The 26,052-nt window shown below is 41.3% G+C and overlaps 1 protein-coding gene across 2 annotated transcripts; it reads left to right on the top strand.

The window, feature by feature from the left end:
* The first annotated feature begins 1,444 nt into the window (after nucleotides 1–1,444).
* On the top strand, nucleotides 1,445–25,301 carry NAPG (NSF attachment protein gamma). Of its 2 annotated transcripts, none has more exons than XM_046025422.1 (12): nucleotides 1,445–1,639; nucleotides 6,015–6,082; nucleotides 8,076–8,160; nucleotides 8,898–8,915; nucleotides 9,631–9,661; nucleotides 12,941–13,050; nucleotides 13,164–13,230; nucleotides 13,505–13,575; nucleotides 19,291–19,369; nucleotides 21,149–21,228; nucleotides 21,761–21,890; nucleotides 23,002–25,301. In XM_046025422.1, exons 1-12 carry the CDS (start codon nucleotides 1,584–1,586, stop codon nucleotides 23,140–23,142), a joined length of 936 nt encoding a protein of 311 aa, XP_045881378.1. In that variant the 5' UTR covers nucleotides 1,445–1,583; the 3' UTR covers nucleotides 23,143–25,301. The 2 variants fall into 2 exon arrangements, with proteins under 2 accessions (XP_045881378.1, XP_045881377.1); XM_046025421.1 differs by lacking the exon at nucleotides 9,631–9,661 and adding an exon at nucleotides 9,569–9,599.
* Nucleotides 25,302–26,052: the final 751 nt, after the last annotated feature.

Raw genomic sequence — 26,052 nt, 5'->3', positions numbered from 1 at the left:
CAATAAAAGTGGCAGAAGTGATTGTGAGTTGGTTCCAGGAGGCCTATAGCTTCCACTTCCCCCTCTTGGAATGGTGTGCCTTCATGTAAGGAGGCTCGGACTAGACAATGGGATGATGACGGTAAGCCTTGTGTATGGATGGTGCTCATACCTGTGAGACTAGATAAGGACATGAGGATAGATGAGAGAGATGTTCACTAGAGAAAAGGAAGACTATTTAGGTATAGATACAGGTCACTGGCAGATGGGCTGATGAGGCCAAAAGCAAGATCTCTCTTCAGTTGCTATTTCCTATGAAACAAAAAGTAAAAGTTGGCAGGCAGGCAGGGAGATTGTGTGGGAATTTGGAGGAGAAAGAGGGTGTGAACGGCCATCCAAGTGAGTGGGTGAGTAATTTGACAGGAAAATGAAGTACAGTTGCTCAGCAGCAAAGACCAAAGACCTCCTTGATGTTTATGATCGTTAAATTGAGTCATGTTAACACACTAGTTTGTTTTTTCTCCAGCCACGTTTCCCTCTAAAGAGCAGTTCCAGAGTAGGTGGAGAGTTGAGGCTTTTCCAGACAGGGAGAGAAGGAGGGATAGGGAGGGCCTAGGAGGTTGAGGCTTCGCTACTACAGAGAAGCTAAAATGATGGAACATGAGATCTCTGCTGGGTGAAGAGGGAAGTGTGAATAAGAACAGAAGAATAGGAAAACGGACCGAGCTCTTTTGAAGGTGAGAATTGCTGACACTAGGAAGGGCGAGCAGGAATGAGAGGAGGTAGTTCAAGTGGGCTGCCTTAAATGGACATAGTGGAAGGCACACAGTTACTAGTAATTAGTAAGGTCGAGGGAGCGATCCTGGAAAGTTGGTGGGGGTGAGAATCCAAGAGGCTGTGTAGGCATTGCAGGAATCATCTATATGGGTATTGCAATCACTGTGAGGGATCCACTGAGTCAGGAGTATTACTGGCTGTTATCCCTCTTGAGCACTGCAAAAGATCCGAACTTCCCAAACTTTTCATTCTGAGCACTCACTATGGTTTGTGTGTGTCCAGTGATTATTGGCAGTAAACGGGACTGATAGTCTGTTTTGCTTACTGACTGACATAGAGTTGGCGCTCAGAGGCAGGATGAATGAACACTATTCCAGCTATGGAACAACTGAAATAAATTATAGCACCAACGTCTTTCACATGATGGAAAAGCAAAGCTCCACGGGGGCGGGAATTTTTTTTTTTTTTTTTTTTTTTTTTTGTCTATTGTACTACCCACTGATTTCCTGGTGCTTGCAAAAGTTCCAGGCACATACTAGGCGCTCAATAAATACTTACTGAACTACTGCAGGCAAGAACGGCCCTCGGTGCCCACCGCGCTTGCGCTAGACGCCCAAGGCTCAGGCGAAACCCGGCGCCCTGCGCCTGCGCAGTGTGTGCCAGCGCTGCGCCCAGACCGGTTCCCGACAGTGCTTTGCCGCATTAGATTTGCGCCCTTCAGGTCCCCGTAGCAGCGGGGCTGCGGCGCCGTCCCGGCTTTCACCTCGGCGTTCCCACGCCTCCTCAGCCGGGCTCTCCCCCTCCACGTCAGGGCCCGGACCTTCGAGATGGCGGCTCAGAAGATAAATGAGGGGCTGGAACACCTCGCCAAAGCAGAGAAATAGTGAGTGGGCGTCTCAGACGTGGGGCCGCTGGGTCCGTGCCCCAAGGCGGCCTGGTCCGGGAGTTGGAGGGAGGGCCGGGGGGAGCGAGCCGTGAAGGCGGCGGCTTCCCGTGGGCTGCGGCCTGGGGGGCCGGGGCGGGGCCTGCTGCACCTCCGGAAGCGGAGTGGGTCTCCCCGCCGGAAGTCGTCCCCACTCTCTCCTGGGGTCTGTGGGCTGGAGGTTCTGCTGCTTTTGGTCTGGGCACTCCGGACTGCGTGATCCGTGGAGGAGACTGCCCTGTGCATTGTAGTTTAGCACTATCCCTGACGTCTACCTAGTTGACGCCCGCAGCCCCTCTCTTCCGTCTTCGTTGACAACCAAAACTGACTCCTGGGGGAGAAAATCGCCTTGCTGAGAACCGGCGCTCTGAAAGACTCTCGCGTTGGAAAAGGGGATACAAATGTACCCTGAAAATTCCGCGGGGGGCTTTTGTCGCGTCTCAGTATTCGGTTCCTGGGGTTTGCGCTCTCTCAGTCATTTTATGTGTCTCCCAAGCTTCTGATACCATACGTAGTAGGCACCCAACAGATATTTGCGGAATTTAACTGATCCTGCCCGGTCAGTCCTTTGAACACTCCCCTCCTCCTCAGTGTCATTACTGCAACGAATTTTTATTCGGCAGTTAGAGACCATGAAAAGTCTACGTGGTGCCGTGTGTTAGATGCTTTACGTACCTGATCTGAGATCTTTACAACTTTCGACATACAGAAGAGATGAGGCCTGGACAAGCCTTATGATGACTTGCCCAGGGCCACACAGTTGAAAGATGACAGCGCCAGTTTTTGGACAGTGGAAGAAATTCCACGTCTTTTTGTTATACTGTAAGACTCCTTCCAGGCAGTGTGTAAGATACTGGAGCTCTTTTGGTGCAGGAGATGCCGACAGGAATCTTACCTTTTTTAACTGGGAGCAAACATAAAAGTATTAGAATAGTTTGTTTAATAAGAACCATAATAAATCTATGTTAACTTTGCTTTGGTAGAACGAGGGTGAGGGGAGAAGTTTATTCTGTCTGGAGGAATTGAGAAAGATTTCCCAGAAGTGGTGTTTCGGAACAGGGCCTGGAAAATAGGAGATTTTTTAGACAGAAGGCAAATCCTATGAGACAGAATCTATGGATAGGATGTCGTATGTACCAGGCCTGAAAGTATGCGGGGAGAATAGTTAATGTAGAGTAGTTGCAGTGCCAGCGGATGAGCTAGAGCAGAGAAGTTGGGGTCCTATCATGAAGGGGTTGCTCCTCAGATGGTCCTGAACCTTAGCTTCCTAGGGATCGTATAACCAGTGGGACTTGGTTAAGTTTTTTTGTGGTGAAGGAAATGTGGCGGCAAAATGGAGAATGTACAGTGGGAGAGGAAAAGTGAGAACTGGCATATTCAGTAAGTGTATATTTGACCCAGCCACTGGGTTTATTAAGGTAACCAAAAGTAATCCTTTACTCAGGAGCTTAGAATTCACAGGCAGGCATACAAGTCCACAGATGAGTAAAAGTAAGATACTAAATGTTAGAATACAGGTATGCAGTTTCAGTGGGTATACAAAGTAAGGAAGAATTAATATCCTCAAGGTGGGAGAAATGGAAGAGAAGGGCAGGCAGGAAAGGTGAATTTCCATGAGGGTTTAGTAGGCTCATGATGACGGTTCGAATTAAAGTAACAATACAGGGGGTGCCTGGGTGGCTCAGTGGGTTAAAGCCTCTGCCTTCAGCTCAGGTCATGATCCCAGGGTCCTGGGATCGAGCCCCGCATCAGGCTCTCTACTCAGCAGGGAGCCTGCTTCCTCCTCTCTCTCTGCCTGCCTCTCTGCCTGCTTGTGATCTCTGTCTGTCAAATAAGTAAATAAAATCTTTAAAAAAAAAATAAAGTAACAATACAAGGGGTGCCTGGGTGACTCAGTCTGCCTTCGACTCACGTCATGATCCCCCAGGTCCTGAGATTGAGAGCATGATGTCTCTTGGGCTCCCTGTTCAGCAGGGTGTCTGCTTCTCCCTCTGCCTGTTCCCCTGCTCGTGCTCACTCTCTTTCTCTGTTTAAATAAATAAAATCTTAAAAAAAAGGGGGGGGGGGGCAACAATACAAGAGGTAGGATTGGATGACGTCTGTCAGATAGAATTGGTAGGCTTTAATGACTTGACTGGATATGGAGGGAAAAGCTTGACTCTTAGGTTTCTAATTTAGGAGAAGAAGTAGAGGGGAGACCTTCAGCTAAGATAGGGGATATTGAAGTGTGAACATGATGGACGGGTAGGGATGGGGAAGGTGGGTATTGGGTTCAGGCTTGAGTGTGTTATGTTTGAAGTGCCTCTAGACAGAGTTGTCAGTAGATGACAGGAAAAATGGGCCAGGAGCTTAGGAGAGAAGATTGGGTTTTTCTCTGTTTTCTAATGATAATATGGTTCAGTATTTCAGATAGTTTTATAATTTTAATCAAGCCCCTCCTCAAGCAAATGATGGTTTTGTGGGTTTTGGTCCTATGGAAATTGGTCTGTTGGGCTCAACAGAATTTCCTTATTGACTCTTGACCAAAATATCAAAACCACCAAGAAAGCCATTAAATTAACCAGCATGCCTTCTCTCTTTCTTATTAGAGGTGTTTAGTTGACTGGGGATGATTTGCTATATTTAAAAATCTCTAGTTCTTTCCATGTGTAGCATGTTAGACAACTGACTATATTGTGTTTTGGGTGGGATTTAAGAAATTATGTTAATATATAGACTATAATGAACCCTTAGGGTAGGGGTGGGGGATTCGAATTTGTTTGTAGATTAGAATTTTGTACCCAGTTTTGTGGATTAGACTGCTATTTAAGGATTTTATTTTTCTGAGCAACATGTTCTTGGTAAGCTTAAAAAATTGCTCACACGTTTGGATCCTAGTATATATGCAAACACAGATGTTAAATATACTTTTAAAAAAAGATTTTATTTATTTGACAGAGATAGAGAGCACAAGCAGGGGGAGTGAGAGAAGGTGAGGCAGGCTCCCCACTGAGCAGGGAAATCTATGCAGGACTCCATCCCAGGACACTGGAATCGTGACCTGAGCTGAAGGCAGATGCTTGACCAACTGAGCCACCCAGGAGCCCTGTTAAATACGTTTAATTGCCAAAAAATGTTGCTTAAAAGTTAGAGCTTCTGGGCGGTTCACACAACTGTCACAAACAAAGAGGTACTTTTGAGGGCTCTTGGGGATTCTCTGTCTTTCAGTTAAGGTTCTCCTTTGAAGCACCTTACGGCACTACATGTAAGCAGGCTTTCACTAATTGCATTGAAATTTGGAATTTGAGATGGCATTTATTTAGCAGTTCTTATGCACACCTAAGTTTGACAGTCACTGGGTTACTTTACACTGAAAATTTGAAATTATTTTTTTTAATTTTTATTTATTTATTTGACAGAGAGAGATCACAAGTAGATAGAGAGGCAGGCAGAGAGAGAGAGAGAGAGAGAGAGAGGGAAGCAGGCTCCCTGCTGAGCAGAGAGCCCGATGCGGGACTCCATCCCAGGACCCCAAGATCATGACCTGAGCCGAAGGCAGCAGCTTAACCCACTGAGCCACCCAGGCACCCCTGAAATTATTTTTAAAAAGAAATAAAATGTTAAAGGGCAAGTAAGATAAGGACTCAAAATTGATGGTCTTTTGCTTTGACATCTGATAAACCAGTAGTGATCCTGGAAAGCAGCTTCTGTTGTTTTAATAACATTCTCATCTTTCTGGCTATGCTTCCTGTTCACTGGTGGCTAATTTTCAACCTGGTGTGGCTGACTTCCTGTGTTGTCCTGAACGTTTGTACTCTGTAGTCTTGTAGGTCACTCTCTTAAGATCTCTCTGGTGGATCTTAACTAGGTCCCTGGTGTGGCATACGCCAGTGGCTCCTAAATTAATACCTTGAGCCTCTCCTGAGCTTCTGTCTCACGAATCCACCTGCTTGCTTGATGCCGTGCTTCAGAGGGTCTCAAGCTTTAATGCGCGTCAGGGTTTGTTATACCCTGATGGCTGCTGCCACCCTGGAGTTTGTGGTTCTGTAGGTCTAGGATGGGAGAAGTTTACATTTCTAGCACATTTCCTGGTGCTGGTCTGGGGACCATGCACTAAGAATTTCTTCTGTGCTTGGCTATTATGCAGACATTTCAAAAGGAGAAAACCACATCTGTGATAGGGAGAGGGAAAACGGTGAGCCTGTATTACATTGTAAATGAATTTGGGTGGAGGTGGGCGGAGTGGGGACTTCGTACAGGTGTGTCTTTAAAATCACTAAAAAGCCATTAAAGCAGGATTCTGACTTAATAAATGTGGTTGGGAATTTCAGTTGAATGTGTCTTCTTTTCATTTTAGCCTGAAAACTGGTTTTTTAAAATGGAAACCAGATTATGACAGTGCCGCTTCTGAATATGGAAAAGCAGGTACGTGTGATGATAGCCCTGTGACTCCAGTATGTAGTCTTAACATAGGCTGATAACGACGTCTCGGCAAAATACTTACACTTCATGCTTTCTGTGAGATTTTAACAGTTAAACAAACCTGCCCAAGCCCTTGCTTTTCTCCCAGTTGTTATTTTCAGCTGCGTTGAGGGCTGAGTTAGAGATAGGTGACCTGCAGCTCTCGCGAGAGCGAAGATGAGAGGGTTGGCAGTACATAGCTGCAGGTTTTTCTCCACTGTTTGTGTATTATTCTTGAACTTTAGTCAGTTGCATACTATTTCCAGGAGTTTTTGCATAGGCCTCTGTTACACTTCCTATTATAGAATAAAGATTTTTCTTTGTTAACTTTTTATTTTTTGATTTAGCCTTATTCTGAGCAGATCTGCAAATTCTGTGTGTGCTTGGCACATGTTTTTTTCAAGACCCGCACTTTTGAGATACGCTGATAAATGTTTGTGAAGTGTTAAACTATATAAATATTTGATTAAATTTATCTGTATATAAGATAAAAATGATCTGCAATATGCAACAGAGAAGGACCTTCCTAAAAATTTAGCATTTACTCATGGAATGACAGCTTTCAGCATATGCACCATTATTTGGGATACAAAGCATAATGCAATGTTTGAAGTACTCTGAACACATTTGCAGTTGTGTTCCAGCACTGCTCAGATCGCAGTTGTTAGCCTAACACAGAGACCACCTACATAGTGCGCTTTTAGTAGACTTTAGTTTCAGTATATTGCCAGAGAATAAAGAAATCAGGTAAATAGAAAGCTAATGAGTCTTTAACACTTTAGTTTAAATCCTGACTAAATTCTCTCTGTCAAATTATGCAAATTATTTATGTCCTATTTAAAAGAAAAATTATTAAAAGTTCAAACTTCATGTGGATTCTATGGACACCTTGTACAAGAACGCTTTTGTAACTGGAGGGCACAACATTTTACAAATCTCATGAGGGAAATTTATCACAGGTTTGTTTTACAAGCATCTGAGACCATGAGTTGCTTTCATAAATACATATTTCAGGTCATATTTTCCCATTAAATCATCCTTTGTTTATTTTCTTTAAGGGTTATGCAAAATATATTTAATCATTAAAATCATTTTTTTAAAGCAAAATGTGCATGTCCAGGGATGAAAATAGTTAAATAGTTTGTTTATTTTCAATGTTTTATTAAGAGAATTTTAAGAGTTTGAGTTTAACAAATTTTATTTTTACAGTATCCTTTTTTACTTATTTGTAAACAACTCTTGGCAAGTTTTCCAAAATCTGGAAGATCCTATTTTAGGGTCACTCCTTATTGTTTTGCCCTGGTAATGACATTTTTACAACAGTGAGCGATATATTTTAGCTCTCTGGACACTGGAGATGTCATTTGCATAGAAACCCACTAAACAGCATAAAAGCTTTATGTAAAAGAATTGCATTATTAATGTTTTAGGCATTTATTTAAAGATTGTGCCAAAGGAGGGTTTATTGTACAAATGTTGAAAGTATTTATTGGTCTTCCATTTCTAAATAATTTCAAAGATGGAATAAGCTGTAGCTAAAGCGCTTTTTTATGATTAAATGTGAAACTGGTGAAGTAAGGTGCTGTCTTTAGGGACAGGACCTGTTCTTTCAGAGTATTGGTTTGACTGATGCAATCCTAGTTTTTCAAAGCTTAGGTGCCGCTGTTAAAAAGACTTGGTTTTGAGTGGAAGCGGCGCTGATTTATTGCCAGTAGTCTACAGTTTGACAGAACAAAACACCAGACTTTTGAAAGTACTTCTAAGTTATTGGTAATCAAAAAGTTGTTAAGAAAATTCTTTAGGAAAAAGTAGCATTGTATAACATTTCTTACACATTTGATTAAAATAAGGGTATTTTCTAATGCTTCCCACATGATGGAGATTTTGGTAACGATTGATTGGAAGTTTTTTTAACAATGGACTAGAAAGTCTGTTTTATGTTGTTGTTCTGTTTCAGCTGTTGCTTTTAAAAATGCCAAACAGTTTGAGCAAGCAAAAGATGCCTGCCTGAGAGAAGCTGTTGCCCATGAGAATAACAGGGCGTATCTTTTTCAACCTTTACAAAGAAATTCAACAATTTGATGACTTGGACAGAAGCTCATTGTTTTCTTTTGTTATAAATTTGCTACATGTGGACTACAGTGCTATTAAATTAGAAAATGATTAGAAAAATTCTGTATTTAGACTCTGAAGGAGCATTTATGGAGACTTTTAATCATAAGGTTCACACTGTTTTGCAGAGCTATATTTGAGAGTTTATTTCTGTTTTTGCATTTGCTTGATGCTGGTTTTCCTTGGGATGAAGTGAGGGAAGTACATAGGTGCTGAAGAATGAAACAGTAGTAGAGGTATTAGAAATATATAAACTGCTCAGTAAATATTTTAAAAATATAGTCTTTCTTAGGTATTTTGAAGAAAAATTTTTAAATATTTTAAAGCAATAAATTTTCCTGATGTACTTTAAAACTTATTAAGTAAAAAATGTCAATTTTATCTCATTTTCAAATTATGGTTATAATAACTTTGCATTGCAGTGACACTTTTCAGATTAATGGGCAGTAGACATAGCTTAAAAATCTGTGTGGTATTTCATCAGTGTTTTTGTGAATTACGTAGTTGTGAGAGACATCAACAGGTGTGAAATGCTTGCTTCATCTGATTGTAAGATTTGTCTTTTAGAACCAGCAAGGGGAGATGACAGTGTTTTTTAAATAGTAGATCTTTGGAAACTGTTGATTCGGTTTTTTTCCTTAATTTTGACTTTGTTACATCCATTCAGTCTTTTTCATGCTGCCAAGTAAGTAAATATTTTCCATGTTTTCATGTATTTAGAGATAATGTTTTAAATGTTGTTTTTCCATAGGTCAGTAAATTTTTCCTAAGTTATAAATCCATTGATAGTAAATTATTTTGTATTGATTTAAATAAAATCATCATTTCCATTTGTTTTGGTCTTTACCTGACCCCTTAGAAACTGACTAAGTCACTCCTAAGTTATACAGTGTTTACATTCAATTCACCAAATATTTTTAGGACTGTTTTCTCCAATAACCTATGAAGAAACAAGAAAGTTTTTTTTTCTCCCTCTTTCTTGATAGTTAATAGTACTTGCGGAGAGAAACAAGTCTTTCTCCTGCTTTTGTGGAGGGTATTTACTTGTTTCAAAACTCGGATTTGGGTTTGCAGATAGAAAGTCCTTTAACCTTTCTGAGATTTACTCAATTTTGCATCTGTAAAATAAAAATCCCTTTAACTCAGTTGTCTCTTGTTTCCAAGGCATCATTGCCCACAAAAACGAAAAGAAAAGAAAATGTGTTATTAAAAACCTAAAGCAACATGCAGTGCCTGAGCCAGTTGTAATTGACATAACTTCTCATATCTGTGGTAGAAGGTTTCTCCTCTCCCTTACTTCATTAACATCTCATCTGAGAAATTGTATTCTCTTTGCAGAGCTTATGAGCAAGCTGGCATGATGTTGAAGGTTAGTATGAGAAATTGTATTCTCTTTGCAGAGCTTATGAGCAAGCTGGCATGATGTTGAAGGTTAGTAATGTGCCACAACTGTTCTGTAGGTAAAATGAATTAATAACTATAAGGTGTTAAATAAATTTGTGTGGAGGTTGAAAAGTCTCCTAGCTGTAGGGTGAGAGTTACTAAGATTCCTTTTCCAAAGTAATGCTAATTGGACCCAAGGGTACATTGTATGTGTCTTGATAGGGAGTTTTTTTTTTTTTTTTTTTTTTTTTTTTTTTTTAAAGATTTTATTTATTTATTTGACAGTGAGAGAGAGATCACAAGTAGGCAGAGAGGCAGACAGAGAGAGAGAGAGAGAGAGAGGGAAGCAGGCTCCCTGCCGAGCAGAGAGCCCGATGTGGGACTCGATCCCAGGACCCTGAGATCATGACCTGAGCCGAAGGCAGCGGCTTAACCCACTGAGCCACCCAGGCGCCCTTGATAGGGAGTTTTAAAGGTGAAATTTAAGAGAATGTATTGAGTAAGTTTCTAAACTTTCTATACAGGGGACTGTTGATAGGGAGTTTTAAAGGTGAAATTTAAGAGAATGTATTGAGTAAGTTTCTAAACTTTCTATACAGGGGACTGTTGCTAGACAAAAAGCTATGTGAGAGATTTCCCTACTTCTGAGAATTTCAGATTTTACTGTAGTAAAATTTTAATGTAGTAAAAATATACAAGTATATGTATTTTTTACTACCCTTGGGTTATAGAAAGAAGAGATATTTGCTTGTTTTATAAAAGTTGGCATTGAAGAGAAGCTTGGACCTAAGCTATTGCTATTTAATTCTGATTCTTGTTGAGTGAAATAGTTTGGCTCATGTACCTGAGCCACTTTTCATATTTCTGCCTCTTAAAAGCAGGTTGGGAATTGATATCCTGTTGTGGTAAGAAAAAACATGTTACTTTATGGCACTTAATGGCATTCACTCTCCCAAGTATGCCAAGTAGCAATTGAAATCGAACATTTCCTTTCCATTTTTATGTTCACTAATGTATTAAAAGCTGTTTGAATTATTTATTATAAAGCATTGTTTTAAGAATTCGCACTTTAGTAAGACATGTATTTTTTTAAATTTCTGTGACTTTTATAATCTTGCTGATTTTTTTTAAAGTGGCCATTGTAGAACATGCCAAAAAATGTTAGTATTTAGTTTTTTTCCTTCTAGTTATTTTTCTGCATACATATATTTTCACATATACAGACACAGATTGAGAAAATGCTCTACACACAGTTATCCTGCTCTTTACATTTAACTTTTTAAATGCTGATTTTCTACTGTCATTTAAAAAATTACTTTGATAATGTATATCAATGGCCTTAAGAATTTTCGTAGTCAAGAATTCCAATTCTGTGACTCTCTTGTAAAGAAATAGCAAAAATTTATGTGTAAAAATGTTTATTGCATATTGCTTAACAAAAATGGTAGTTTCTAAATTTTTAATAATAGGATATTTAAATAAATTATGATCCTTCAGTATAAGAAACTGTTACATAGCCATTGGAATAAACCTTTTCTGGATAAAATATACAACCAGGTGGATATTAAGTAATGCAGGCCAGGTTATCAGCAGCAGTTTTTCAGCAACTAGCATTTCTTTTATAGCCAAAGGAGATAGGTATCTGCCCTGACCTTCTTTTGTCCCCGTTCCCCCTGAGAACTAGGAAGCTCCCAGATGGCTCTTGTCCTCTTGGTGTACTTTGTGCTTATTATTAGGATACATTCCTTTAAGGTACAGAAATGCTGGAACACTGTAATATATAATCCTCACAGCTTCAGTTTATATTCTAACAGCTGTGCTAAGACTTAAGTCTTCATCAAAAGATATTATTTAGACATAATTTCCGTTGCTGTAGTATCTGTTTAATTTGAGAATTTAAAGGCACTACTTTGAATGAAGGAAAAATAAACCTAGTGGATAGGGGAGAAGACAAGAGAAAGTGCTTTCTGGCATGTTCTTATATTTACATTAAATGCCTTTGGACAGTCCTCAGCAGCATTAGAGGTCCTGAGCTACGTGGCCCAGTGTCCATTCTGTGGGTTCAAATTTCTGCCAGATTGTCATCCCCCAGTAAGGCTTAGGAAGTGATAGTATGTAGAAGGAGGCAGAGTGGAAGACACCACTTGGACCAACCTCTGGCCCTGTCATTTTACAGCTGTTAGATTTTATATCTTGTTTGCTCCACAGAAGTGGTAAGGTGATGAAGGCACACAGACCACAGAAAATAGGCATATTTTTATCATCTTAATGATTTTGGCATGCTACAAGAACATGGCGAAGAATATAAAATAGTGTAACTTTTAAGAAGACAGCTCATCCTTTTTTACTCCATAACTAAATAACAAAGTTATATGTGAAAGTCAGTAAGAATGAGACCAGCCAGTTTGGTATTGTAAAGAATTTGTCAGCTCAGGGACTGAATAGTCAGACTTGAAAACAACCCTTGAGCTGTCAGCATGGAGCCTTCTTTAAGATCTAGGATGGCAATTCTAAGTAGATAATGTCTGTAAGCTTTATGTCTAGCTTTTAAATGACTTTTATTCCTTTTTTAAGAAGAGTTTTGATTTGGCGATGATACAAGGACCACAGGCTGTCGAGATCTGTGATTTCATAGTAAGACACAGAGTTAATGGGTTGGTGGCACTCGTCATGGAAGAGGGCTGCAGGCTCAGATGAGCTCAGGGCATGGGGAGTGACTGGTGTGCAGGAGGTGGGCAGGCGTGGAGGGCAGTTAGGAGTGGGGAGAAATGCGGCCACTGCCAGGAGGCATCATGCCTCCCAGGACAGCTGCTACTCAGCCCCAACCCACAAGCCTACTGATGTCATAGCTTGTGATCTTTTTTAAAAGTAGGAAGCCATAGAACAGAACCTTTGTGAAAGGATCTGATTTAAAACTACTAAAGCAAGATGCACTTGGAAATGAGGTACAGCCCTTGAGCTACCAGTTCGAAGCCATTGCCATGAGCTTTATATGTAGTAGGGACTCAGTAAATGCTCAAAGAATTACATATCTTAGAAAACAAGTTAAGAGCAAGCATTTTGGGTTCTACCATTTGTATAGTTTTTCTGAAATTCTAAAGTGATGAACTCAGTGTAGAAATTAACCAATACCTTTTTAGTTTGGCTGAAGGAGGCTTGATGGGGAACAGTAACCATGTGAAGGCATTTCATCTTAAATACATTTGTTGTTGTATAACATTTTGAATCACCTACTTTCATGAATTAGGAATAAAATGAATTTCAGTTTGTTAATTTTGCATTTAAGTGTATGCATTTACTGCTCTGTCCTGTATCCTTTGCCTGAAGGAGATGCAGAAACTCCCTGAGGCCGTTCAGCTGATTGAGAAAGCCAGCATGATGTACCTAGAAAATGGCACTCCCGACACAGCAGCCATGGCACTGGAGCGAGCCGGCAAGTGAGTGTGGACGCAGCTCTCTGCGTAGAAGCCCTTGGCTGTTTGTCTTAATAAAGTCCTTTGAAAAATGTTTTCTGTTTCTCATATAAGTCCCATTTTCTTGTCTACTATAGGCTTATAGAAAATGTAGATCCAGAAAAGGCTGTACAGTTATATCAACAGACAGCTAATGTGTTTGAAGTAAGTTTGAATTTGTTTCCCTTTAAGTATACTTAGAGTGTTCAGATTCATAGCATGTAGGAAAATCAAGAAATGCCATGGCTGCTTTGTAAAATTTTTCTGTGCTCATAATTGAACTGTATTTTTTGATTAGTGAATAAAATGGATTAACAGCTTTGGTATTTCCCCCGCCACCTTGATCAAGTGCCGTTATTTGTTTATCAAATGATTATTGGGAGGAAAAAAGATTCCTAGATTAAAGCAGCCAATAGTTTCTTCTCTTTGATTCCTTCAGAATGAGGAACGCTTACGACAGGCGGTCGAATTACTAGGAAAAGCCTCCAGACTGCTGGTACGAGGACGCAGGTGAGATTTCCAAAACCGTTTTCCTGCGTGTCCAGGTTTAACCCTTCGATCCCCATTTGGAACTGTGAAGTGATTTGGGGAAGGCTTGTTCATTTTTTTGGTGTGAGCCATAGGCACACCAGGCTGCCTAGCAGAAAGGGTGAGGTCTACAAGGCAGAATATTAAATATCAAAAGATTTGCTGTTTTTCTTAATCTGATGCCAAAATGTATCATGCATTGTGTTTTTGTTGGTTACAACCTGACTGAGCAGCATAAGAGAGCAGTTTTCTTCATATGTTATTAGGTTAAGTTACAGTGTGTTTTTCTTGAGGAGAAATATCTGTAGAGGCATAGATAACAAGCTACCCTAAGTGCTCACCCATGAAAACTGACAGGTTCTCGCCAATCAAGTAGTGTCTTTAAATAGGGTATTTGGTATTTGTTTTTTCGTTCTTTCAACATATGACTTAAGGCATTAGTAGTTGGACCCCAGAAACCTAGAATCCTATTGGCTTTTCCTTTGTTTTTCACTTTACCTTAATTTAAGCTTAGTAAACATTTTCTGTCATTCATAAAATTCTGTTTGCCAAGATGTTGTTTAGTTGTATTTAAGGTAAACACAAGAAAACCAGAAGTTTGAAGATAGGTTTTTTCATTAACATTTGTCTCTAGTTCCTCAGTGACAGAAAAGATGCAAGATAATTCTTTGAAGGAACCAAAAAACAAATGACTAAAGAATCTATTGACCCCTTTCTGAGACTGAATTAAATGTTGTCTTAATGAAGACTACAGATTCTAAAATAAAGTGGCATCAGAATAAATAATAGAATTAATAACTCTTGCATGTTGGTATTTAGATGGACTACTTTATAAGACTTTGTTTCACTGATTTGGTTTTTTTGTTGGTCTAAATGGAATAGTACTTTTATTTTGTTTCTAAATTAGGACTTTTGTATTAAGCCATGAGTCGTAATTTAATTTATACATATCAGCCTTGGGTCATTGCCTGTATCTGTCTTAATTCTCTTGGCTTCCTAGAAATCCAAACAACTGGAATGCTAACTGTAGCAATTCTCAACTTATAAATGGTGGTAGAGTAAGTTCAGGTTACTCCCTGAAAGTGTGTCTTTCTTTCTTTCTTTCTTTTTTTAAATTTTATTTATTTGTGAGAGAGACCGAGATAGCGAATGTGAGAATGAGTGAAGAAGAAAGGGAGAAGTAGGTTTTCTGCTGAGGAGAAAGCCTGACATGGGGCTCGATCCCAGGACCCTGAGATTATGACCTGAGCCAAAGGCAGATGCTTAACCTGTTGAGCCACCCAGGCGCCCCCCTGGAAGGGTTTCTTACAAAACCAGAGCTGTTTGTGGTGATGGTCCCAACTGTTGCAGAAAAGCTGAATTTTAAGATAGTTCCTAGAGTCTGACCCTTTGAGCAGGGCTTCACACTTGTAGAAACAGGGAATGGTACCCTGGACTTTACTAATTCTAAGGCAGACGGGTACGTTCTGACATACTTTCATCTCCTTTTCTCATCCACTCCCCTAATGGTCCTCCCCTAAGTTCCCCAGTGCCTTTTTAGGGCCTGAGGCCCCTTAACCACTGAAGGCCTAAGAAGCATAAGTTGGAGGTAGGGGCAGAAAGTAAGCCTCCCCTCTGTATAGGCAGGGACTCTGCCTCCGTTTTCCTAGGGTCTTTCTGCTTTTGCATCTGCTCCCCTTGTGTTTTCCAGACCGAGATTATCTAAAGCTGGGTTGTAGGGGGAGTAGCAAAGGGGAAGAGGGGGCCAGGACCTCCCCCAGGATGGCAGCTGAGCAGTGTTTTCCAGCTACACAGGCATATTCCTCTGGAAAGCTCCACCACGGAGTGGTGATAACTACTGTCATTCCCAGAAGTTACTGGTTGGTTGTGATGTGCGTAACGAGAACCATTATTTTAGAACAAATGCCAGGTAGTCTTCACAGTTGTGGAGAGTGGTATGGAGATGCTGGAAAGGTGGACATTTGTAAATCTAGGGCAACCAGTGCATCTTTTATTTACTTTGTGAGTTTGTTTTTTGCTTTTTTTTTCCTTTTTAGTTAAAATGCTTTGAAAAATGATAGTATTTCATGCAGTGTTTTGAAAAAATTTTTATGGAAATAATTGAAGTTGTATAATAGAAAAGTTGATATAAATTTATTCAGCAGTGTTAAGGAATCTGATATTTGAAAACTACCACTGGGTATGGATAATATGAAAGAATTACAAGTCAGCTGTCACATGAATTTTTTTTTGTTATTTTATTTATTTTTTTATAATTTAAAAAATTTTTTTATAAACATATAATGTATTATTAGCCCCAGGGGTACAGGTCTGTGAATCACCAGGTTTACACACTTCACAGCACTCACCATAGCACATACCTTCCCCAATGTCTATAACCCCACCACCCTCTCCCTACCCACCTCCCCCCAGCTACCCTCAGTTTGTTTTGTATCACATGAATTTTTGTAGTACAGAGTGAGAAAGACCTGGAGGATTTTTATTAATAGATAGCTGAGAAAATTTATGTGATATTTGAATATTTTGAATATATATTATCATTATAATCTTAATTGGGGCTGCCATTTGTCTAAAAGAAAACAGTAATTTTGTGCTTTCATAGAAATATCTAATAGGGCATAGTATGTAATTTTATTTTATTTTTTTTTTTAAGATTTTATTTATTTGTTTGACAGAGAGAGAGATCACAAGTAGGCAGAGAGGCAGGCAGAGAGAGCAAGGGAGAAGCAGGCTTCCCACTGAGCAGAGAGCCCGATGTGGGGCTCGATCCCAGGACCCTGAGATCATGACCTGAGCCGAAGGCAGAGGCTTAACCCACTGAGCCACCCAGGTGCCCCCGTAGTATGTAATTTTAAATTTTATGTTTGTTACGCTGAGATAGTATGCTTATATTTTTACAGTAATATTTAATCCTAACTTAACAGTAGTTTATAACTAGTATAGCAAAATTAAATAACCTATTTAATATGTTTGTGTTAGTCTCCTGCTCTTCCCCCATTTTCAGAGAGCCATAATTCAAAAGTGAGTCAGAGTTAATTAGGTTACATCTGTGGGGTCTTAAATGAGTCCCGTACCAGTGCCCTTGTTCCCTCCCTGAAAAGGCCTTTCCAGTTGATCTGACTTAGCAGAGACTACAATACTATGCCTTCCAGAGAAGTTTGTGGCAGCTGAGCTGGTTGACAACACCGTGTGGTTAGCACCAGGTGAACCAAATCCAGAGTTTTCCAGAGCTTTGACATGATTCCCAACAAGGAGGAGAATCTGACTTCTCTGTCATTTAACAACCCCCCCAACTCCAGCTGACTCCCCACTTCTAAGGCTCTCAGACTCTTACCGGTTGACTGAGATAGTCACTAGATTCTAAACTCAGGGAAGCCTGAGTGTGTGTTATGTGGAGTAGGTACTAGTTAAGTATAATCACTAGGTTTCCATCTTGCATAATTTTGTCCTGTCCATTGTCATGCCAGGGTTTATTGGGTTGGTAAGCTTCGTTGGCAATATGATGTGGGCTGAAAGTTTTATAGGTAGTTAAACATATGTTCCGGACTTCAGGAGGCAGTTGGGGCCAGAGGATGAGTTTTGAGTCATGATGAGAGAGATGTGAAAGCTGGGTTGCATGAAGTCCTGTGACAATTTCCTGTTGTATGCACATAATTTTTGTGGGCCTTACATTTTATTTTTAATTACAGGAAGATAAAAACAATTTATTCTCCTTTTAGCAAAACCAAATGTATTTTTTTTGTTAGTATTAAGAATTACCTCTGGGTTTCATTATAATAACTTATGAATAATTTCCTGGATACAGTTGAAAACAGTTGGCTTTATATGTCAGTTTCATGGACTTTTAGCCAAGCTCATGATTTTTTTTTATTACATGTAAATATGTAGTGTTTCTTTTAGATGGCTGTTTTGCTAGCTAGCTGTTAGCACATGGAAATGCTATTTTTATGCTAAGGAAATAAGTAAGTCATGTGGGAAGAATGCAGCCTTTATTCTTAAATATGTGAAAAATTCAAAACATTAAGATTTCTACTAGAATGATGTCATCTGGATGTTTATGTCCTGGTGTAATGTTTATAAAATAGTCTGGGATAAGCTCATGGTCATAATTAACAAAAGATACAGATATATATAATCCCTCATATTAATTTCCTTTTCTATATGACAGATAACCACAAACCTAGCAGCTTAAAACAACATCACTTACCATCTCCCAGGTCTGCAGGTTAGAAGTCCAGGCCCGGTATAGTTGGTTCCCGTGCTCAGGGTTTCACCAGGCCGGACCCAGGCGTCCGGTATGACTGCCATCTTATTCTAGGCTCACTGGTTGTTGGCAGGATTCCTTTCCTTGGCAGCCAGAGGACACATACCCATATTTCTTGTTAGCTATTGGCTAGGGGCAGTTCTCAGCTCTAGAGGTGCCTGTAGATCCTTGGCCTGTGCCCTCCAGATGGTTTATTAGATGGCAGTTTGATGCTGCTTCAAGGTTAGTGACTCTCTTGACTTTCAATCCCTGATCTTTCAAGAGCTCACTGGTTAGGTTAGGCCCATCCAGCCATTCTCTCTGCTTCACTTGAGGTGAGTTGAGGATTATCCTCACAAGAGTGAGTCCCATCATATTCAGAGGTTGTGCCCACGTTCAAGAGGAGACTGTACAAGGAGTGTATATGAGGAGCAAGAATCTTGGGGAACAATCTTAGAAGTCTGCTACCATGCGCAATTTATAAACTGCCTTTGTTCCCAGAATTTATCATGTTGATCCTTGGAAATTCAGAATGCATTTCTCCAGTGAGCCTTATTGTATGAGGTAGTAAGTTACAAGGGCACGGTCCACAAAAATTCAGTTTAACTCCTGTGAGTTAAACCAAGCCATACCATGTGTGTGTGCATACACGCATGTGCACAGATCTTAATTGTTCACAGAATCGTGTAGTATACATTTTTATATTTTAATTCAGATTACAAAAGAGCTTTTCCCCCTGCTGCATCCTAACAGTGCAGACAGCTTGCCATTTTGGCTTTTGGGGTGAGAGAGATGGGTGAGGCCTGCACACTTCTTTAGATACAGGTTAGACACCAGGAAGAGAGTCCCCAGACAGGGACAGTGATACACCTGTACAAAGAGGTGAGGAGCTGCTTAGGGTGTGCTGGGCTTGAGTTGGAAGGGGAAGGGAGTGAGAGGTCAGTGTTGGGGATGAAAGGTGGCAGGAAGGACGTTTTCTCTGGGTCACTGAGGCTGCAGTGGAGAATATGGCAGTGAGGACAGAGTGGGAGAGGGAATTCTCTAGCAGGCAGGCAGTGCTCTTGGGTGTCTGGATGGCTTTACTGGAAGGAAAGAACTCTGGGATGATTAAATCGGGGCTTTTCTAATACTTTTCACAAAAGTTTGCAGAGCGGTTTGTTGAGTTGGATAGTTGCTCATTAATGGATGATCTTTACCAGACTTAAACTACTCCGTTTGAAGTAACCTGTCCTTGAGTTCTTCTGCTTTTTGTCTGTTTGCTTGATGCATGAACAGGCAAATCAGGAGTTTAAAAGATAAGCCAGATGTGCCAAGCTCATGGAAACTGTGTTGTAGAGCAATTGCTAAAAATGCCTGATGCCTTCTTTTGCCAGAATCTGTAATATCAGAACAGTGATCTCTGTTTTAGATCATTTAGAGCTGCCTTACTTGACATTTCTTTGTTTTGTCTTTAGGTTTGATGAGGCAGCACTTTCTATTCAGAAAGAAAAAAATATTTATAAGGAGATTGAGAATTATCCAACTTGTTATAAGGTATGTTTTGAAAGTGCTTATTTTTGGCTTTATATTTGTTAATTTTTCATATTGGTATAGCTATGTATGTAAGACTGCAGTCCATGGATATTTTAAAAAATAATTTTGGCCAAGATGGAGTAAGCCCATTGCAGCCTATCTTTCCTGCTGATTACAACTAAAGCTTCTGGACAAAATACAAAATCTGAACTCAAAAATAAAAGCAGGAGGAGTGAGCACTTGGAGAAGTGGCCAGTACGGGAGTGAAACGGTTTCTAGGGTTTCCCTGTTTTTTCTTGTGGCTTTCCTTGAGAGAAGCCCCTAGTCGTGGAGCTGGGCAGCAGAGGCTCCAGCAGCTAAAATGCCCAAGGAACCCATCTATCCAAAGTTTCTAACCGGGGGGACTGGGAAAGGCAGCCCCCTTGTCTTCTCTTGTTTCTCCCCTGGCTTTGCTCTGAGGGTGAGCCCTCGTCATGGATCAGTGGCTGTGACAGTGGTGCAGCCGGTGGAGCACCCCAGGAGGCTGAGTGTCTTTGCTCAGAGGAGCTAGGACAATGAGCTAAGAGCAAGGAGAAAGACCCAGGAAGGAGGAAAAGGGAGTCCCGAGTGTGGGTGTGAGCAGGTGCCCACACAAGTCCTGGGGTTACCCTCCAGCTCTGCATGTGGCAGACGGACCCAGAGCAGCAGAGCATAGGCTTTGAGAGCAGCAGTAAGATTTGATTACTCCCAGCTCCCTGGCATCACTCTTGCTTGGGGCTGAGCTGCAGCCGCCAGCCAAGGTCCTGGAGACTAGAGCGGCTGCCCGCCACGGGGGCGCAGAACCTGCATCTGAGCCTGACTGCTGGCTTACCTGCTGAAAGCGTCCACACTCGCCTGAGAATCGGAGCAGAGTCTATGCAGCAGAGCGCCCACAGTGTCTGGGGCAGTGTCCCAGAACACCCAGCACGGTTGAGTCAGGAAAATGGCACAAGTTCCCAACAGGAGACAACCCCTCCGACTGAGATGACCCAGATGTGGGACTTACCAGATCACAACTTCAAAGCTCCTATCTTAACTATTCCATGAGTTGCGAGAGTAAACAGATGAATGGATGAAAGGACTGTGTTTTTGTTTTGTTTTGTTTTGTTTTAAATAGAAACTAAAAATGAAATAAATGAGAAATTTGGAACTGAAAAAGCAAATATCTGCAGTAAAATACTGGATGATGGAGATGATAAAAGGTTCAGTGAACTTAAGGACAGATCGATAAAAGTCATCTGAAAAATAAAGAAAAAAAGATGGAAAAACACCTTTTGAAGAGCTGTTTACCAATAAGATCTTACCAGTCACATCTTTGGTCTTATTAATGCCTTTGTTGGCTTATAAATAGTATTGTTCCTCTTATCTAAAGTTTTTATTTGTTCATTCACCTTTTTCCCATTATTTCTTTAAGAATTCTGAAGTGTTGTGGAGTCACAGGTCCTGCTTCAGGATTTCCCTTTTCAAGATTAAACCCAGATAGACGGTTAAGAGAGATTTTCTTTACAACGTGTAGTGGTTGTGTGCTAAGTTGTGTTAGTCACTGTGGTCCTCTCAGACCTCTCCAGACTACAGTCTGCATTTAACAGGACCCAGGGTGGTTTGTGTGCTCAGCGGAATTGCCACGGGGTGTTCTCCCTCGCGTGTCCTGTGGAAGTTCCTAAGAATTTATCAATCTCTGTAGACCAAACAGTACTCTTAAAAATTAAATTCCAGATGTCAGGATTGACTTTACTAATAAATAGATGTCAGTTTGGACCATAATCCCCTCTTTTGTTTTAGAAAACAATTGCTCAAGTCTTAGTTCATCTCCACAGAAATGACTACGTGGCTGCGGAGAGGTGTGTCAGGGAGAGCTACAGGTAAGATGTTGGCCGTCCTGCCGGACTTCTGCTGTGTTAACATTTCTGTTTCTCAGTGTAAGGTCACTGCTCAGACAGCTGTTGGCCATGAAGCTAGTTTTGGTTTTTAATAAATTTCATAGTGGTGGGAGGACTTAAGAACCGTTTCAGCAGGATTTTTACGAGTTGGGATCTTTCCTGTGTTTTCCTCCTGGGGATTTCATGGGAGTGAAGGACTAGAATGATTTTGTTCCCTTTGCTTTCCGAGGGAAAAAAAAAAAACAAAAAAAGAGTAAAGGAAAGTTCTCAGATTACATGTAACAGGAAGATCATTTCTTGTTGGAGGTGTGGTCCAGTCGGGCACTGTTGACATTTCGGGCTCCTTAACTCCTTGCTCTTGGGCCTGTCCTGTGCATTGTGGGATGTCTGGAGCATCGGAGGCCTCTAGCCACTTGTTAACAAGACTGTCTCCAGCTATAGGCAAACACCTGCTGGGGGGCGGGAGGCAGGACCTAGGGGGCAGGTGGAGCCCTGTGACCCATGCTTGCTGTAGCATCCCAGGGTTCAGCGGGAGTGAAGACTGTGCCGCGCTGGAGCAGCTTCTCGAAGGCTATGACCAGCAAGATCAAGACCAAGTCTCCGAAGTCTGCAACTCACCGCTTTTCAAGTACATGGACAATGATGTAAGTGCCTTTTGTCCTTCCTCTTGACAGGTGGAGGCTTCTAGTGAGATGATTTTTCTGCTGTGGCCTTGTGAGGTTCCCCCCTCTATTTTTTACCTCCAGCCACTGCTTACAAAGGCATGTGGCATTGGCACTGAATTTGACCGCAGGCTTAGACGCGTCAGCCAGGCACATGTACAGCCATTTTCTCGCCAACTAATGCTGTTGACTGTATGTGTCTATTTTTTCACTGGGCTTGGTGTCTCAGCCTCTCCTACTACCACTTGACCTCTGTAGGTTGCTTACTGTAAGTGTATTTTAGGCTTCCTTGCCGGAAAGAGGCTCCTGCTGTAGTGGCCTTTGTAATTCCCTAGACTTGGTGGAGCGCAGCCCCCCCCCTTGTGTGATGCGGGTTAGTAATTAACTCTGTAAACCTCCTTTAACTCTTTGTAAGCTGCTGGTCCCTGTCCTGCCAGCCTGTCCTACGGATTAGAGTGGTCTGCCTGTGAGAAACGGCCTCAGTGAGAAACGGCCTCACACGATGCTGTCTGCAGAATGTGAGCTGTGACTGTGGCTTTCCCTTTTCAGTAGACTTCTGAGCCCCTGTTCCTTTGATTTGGTATCAGATCAGCTTGAGATCTTCAGTTTTGTTTGTTTGGTTGGTTGGTTGATTTTGTTTGTTTTTTTTCTGTAAGGATGTATGTAGAAGGAATCTGTTTTTGTTTTTGTTTTTTTTCCAGATAAAGTCTTAATGTAGGCTTTTGTAAGTCTGATTATTTTCAAAGACTTTGTCCCTAGTTTAACTCTTTTCATTTACTCAGCAGATCTTTATTTTGTAGGCACTGCAAGTATTACTTAACTGAGTGTGTCCCGACCATCTCCCATTCCTAAGTGTGGCACATAACTGACATTTTTACCAGTTGTGTATCTGTCATGTCACCGTCACGAGCCATCTGATGGTGGTGCAGAAGTGAATTCCGTTGTGGTGGTTTTTCCATCTATGGAAAAATGGTGGTTTTGGTTTTCGGGAGGTAGAAAATGAAGATCTGTCTTTTACAGATAGCTGCTGTTGAAAGGGGGCGTGTTGAGATTCGGGTTATCAGCTCTTGAGAACATGCTTTGTCATTGACAGTATGCTAAGCTGGGCCTGAGTTTGGTGGTTCCCGGAGGGGGAATCAAGAAGAAGTCTGCAGCACCACAGGCTAAGTCAGAGGGCGCCACTGCTCCCGCCGCGGAGGAAGATGAAGACGAGTATGCGGGAGGCCTGTGCTAGGATCCTGCTTTGCCGCAGAAAGGAAGAATCCCGACACACCATTCACAGACTTGGACCTTGTCTAAGGGGATCCAGACTTCATTTCAGTCATGGTTTTGAAAATGCTAATAAAGACTCAATGTTTACTCTTCATTTCCCTAAGTACCCATTATAAGAAAATACTTTTTTTTTTTCTCTCCATAAGAGCCTTTCTAAGATACCAGCAGGAATTAACAAAAATATACTGTCACATTTTAATACAGTTGATTTTTAAATTTGCAAGCCACCAGTTATGTTCTAAACAAAAGGGACACTAGAGATAGAAATTCTTTTTTCTTGGGCTTTTGTGATTTATTGTTACAGAATTTTCTTCGTGTTTTATTTAATAATTGCTGCTAAAAGTGAAGTTTACTGAGTTAAAGTAGTATTTAAACTTTTTTGAAAAGGAAGTTTATCCCCAGTGATAGTAGATACATTTAGATTATCAAATCTTTAAATCTCTTCAGGGGTAAGATTGGGACAGGATGCGGTCTTGAACCTTACACTATTTAGCCCAATAAAAGGTACGTTTGAAGTCTTATGAGTAAGTTGAAAGTTTTGAAGCTATATTCAACTCCTTTTTGAAATCCATTTGTTTCCACCTAAAAAAACACATGGTGGCTGTCCCCAAATGCATTTGGTTCTTGGCTAAACGGGAACTAATGAGGACTGTTGTGCATTCTAACAAAGGGATCATGTTCCCGTCAGTCTAGAATATAGACCTTTCTTCCCTCCAGAATAATTTCTGATTCATCTAGAGCTGCAGCAGGACAGCAACGTGACGGGCAGTGCTGTGTGTACCGCAGACGCATAGCTGGGAAGGGAAGAACTGTTTCCAAAGTGCTTCTGTTGAGGGGAGTGAGCTGCCAAAATGTCAGTCCTCGTAGGTATTCCTAGAAGGCTGTTCGTGAAGCATTCCTTTTTCGCTCATGCGGCTCTGCCCCATCTCCAGATGTGTTCACTGAAGAGAGGCACCCACCAGCAGCGGTGTGCTTTCTGCAGGATGCCCCCCACAGTGGTCCCCCTGTCGCGTGCCCGGCTGCCTCTGCCCGGAGCCGGCCTTCTGCCAGTGCCGGTGTGCAGTGTGCTGCTCCCTGAAGACAGCACGGCCCATCGTGAAGCCTGTTTTAGCCCCAACTGGTTCTGAGAGGAGGGCTCAGCCAGGGTGCCTCTGTGGCAGGTGTGCTGGGCAAAAGTCATTATTGAAGACCTGATTTAAGACCCTAACAAACGTAATGCTTTGATTCCTCACATTACTTGCATAGTTCTGCGGGGAGCAGCTCATTTTCAGTAATTGTACAGAGACGAACGTTGACCAGTCTCAGCGAGGCTGCATGTAGACGTGTGCACTGAATGGCACGCTCGTATTTCCAAGAGCCCGCCATTTCTACTGCGCCCTTTAGATCCCGTCGGAAACTTCGGGAGTCTTGTGGTCATGCTCATGTGAGCTAAGCAGCCATCTGTCTAAACAGATTTGGCAGCGCTTAAAAGGTATCTTCGACCATTTGTTTCTAGACTGCATTACCCATTGCAGCCTTGGAAAAGTGTTAAGTTTTACATTAAAAATGAGGAGTGATTGAGTGCATTCTCTACCAGCAAGGCAGCTGACCCGGAACAACGTGAAAAGCTCTATTTCTTTCAAGGGCAGCCTCTTCCCGCCTCCCTGCCCACACTTAGGAACTACTGAGCAAGACTTAGGGCTATTTCTTTGACATCAGGGTTATTCTGTATGGTGTCCAGGAAAGAGCCCTTTTTCCATCTTCATGCATTTTATTTTTCCATGTACAGAAGTCTTGATCCTGAGAGTGTGGTCAGGAGTGGGAAATGTGTGTTTACAGCAGGAAAAACTTTTCCAGAACTCAAGTCATCACTTTTACCAAAGTGGAAGCCTGCATGAATATGCTCAGAATCGAATACTCGGTGTTCTGTTATATTATATGTGAAGTCAATCTAGAAATATATTTAATATATTGAATGTATTTGTACATAGAGTAATATGGTATTTGTGTATGGAATCTGTGCTTCCTATTTTTTCCAGTTCTTTGATGAGTCAATATTAAATGTGTTGTTATGGAAATGTAGATTATTGCTTCTATGACAAGATAATTATGAAAATAAAATCTGAAACTATAGAAGTATGATTTATTACTGTTACTCATTTTGCTTTGCTTATTTCCTTTTTTCCAAGGACACATTCTTAATTGTTCGTGTGATTCCAGCTGTGTTATACAAGGATGGTGTTTGGTTCTCTGCAAGGATATGCTCTGTTCTTTGGGAGTCAGTTAAGTACCTGTAGGAGTTACTTTGAACTCTCTTGAGTTTTAAAGAGACCGATCACCCAGTTACTACAATACTGCACTATCTGCTACTTGGAGAGATGGGAGATTTTATAAATCTTTTAAGAGAATCTTTCATTAAGGGAGGTGATGGAAAGTCAAGTACCTTGCTTCCAGGATGGACCAGTTATTGTGGAGGGAGACTCTCGAGTTCCCTTTCCCCTGCCACTCAGATCCATAATGGTCCCTCGTCCATCCCTGAGGGTGGGAGCCGTGGAGGCCTCAGGTCCCTTGCCATGCACCTGGAGCAGGAATGAGATCAGTTTCAGTTTCCAGAGCATGTACGTAGGGAATGTCCCAGGGTTTGGACATAAGTTGACTATTACTCATTATTCAAGAAATGTTTAATATATTTATTTATAATTTATATTTGTTATATTTAAGAATATAAACCTGGAGTAAGTCACATTTTGCTGTAAAGTGTAATTGGTTGGTTTTTCAGAAGCATGTATGACCTTACTGTTCAGAGTTGAAGGAAGCTGCATTGTGTGGCACAGGCAAGCCGGGGTCCTGGTCCCGCCTGCCAGCGGGCTTCCAGCTGATGGTGCTGGACCTC

Source organism: Meles meles, chromosome 12 (genome assembly GCF_922984935.1).
Source record: "Meles meles chromosome 12, mMelMel3.1 paternal haplotype, whole genome shotgun sequence".
Lineage (NCBI taxonomy): Eukaryota > Metazoa > Chordata > Mammalia > Carnivora > Mustelidae > Meles > Meles meles.
The sequence above is the reverse complement of the archived record's forward strand: the minus strand, read 5'-3'. Positions and strand labels throughout refer to the sequence as shown.

Coding starts and splice junctions, on each gene's coding strand:
- NAPG (XM_046025422.1), top strand. CDS start 1,584: ATGGCGGCTCAGAAGATAAATGAGGGGCTGGAACACCTCGCCAAAGCA. Junction 1,640..6,014: donor CTCGCCAAAGCAGAGAAATA/GTGAGTGGGCGT, acceptor TTTTCATTTTAG/CCTGAAAACTGGTTTTTTAA. Junction 19,370..21,148: donor ATTATCCAACTTGTTATAAG/GTATGTTTTGAA, acceptor CTTTTGTTTTAG/AAAACAATTGCTCAAGTCTT.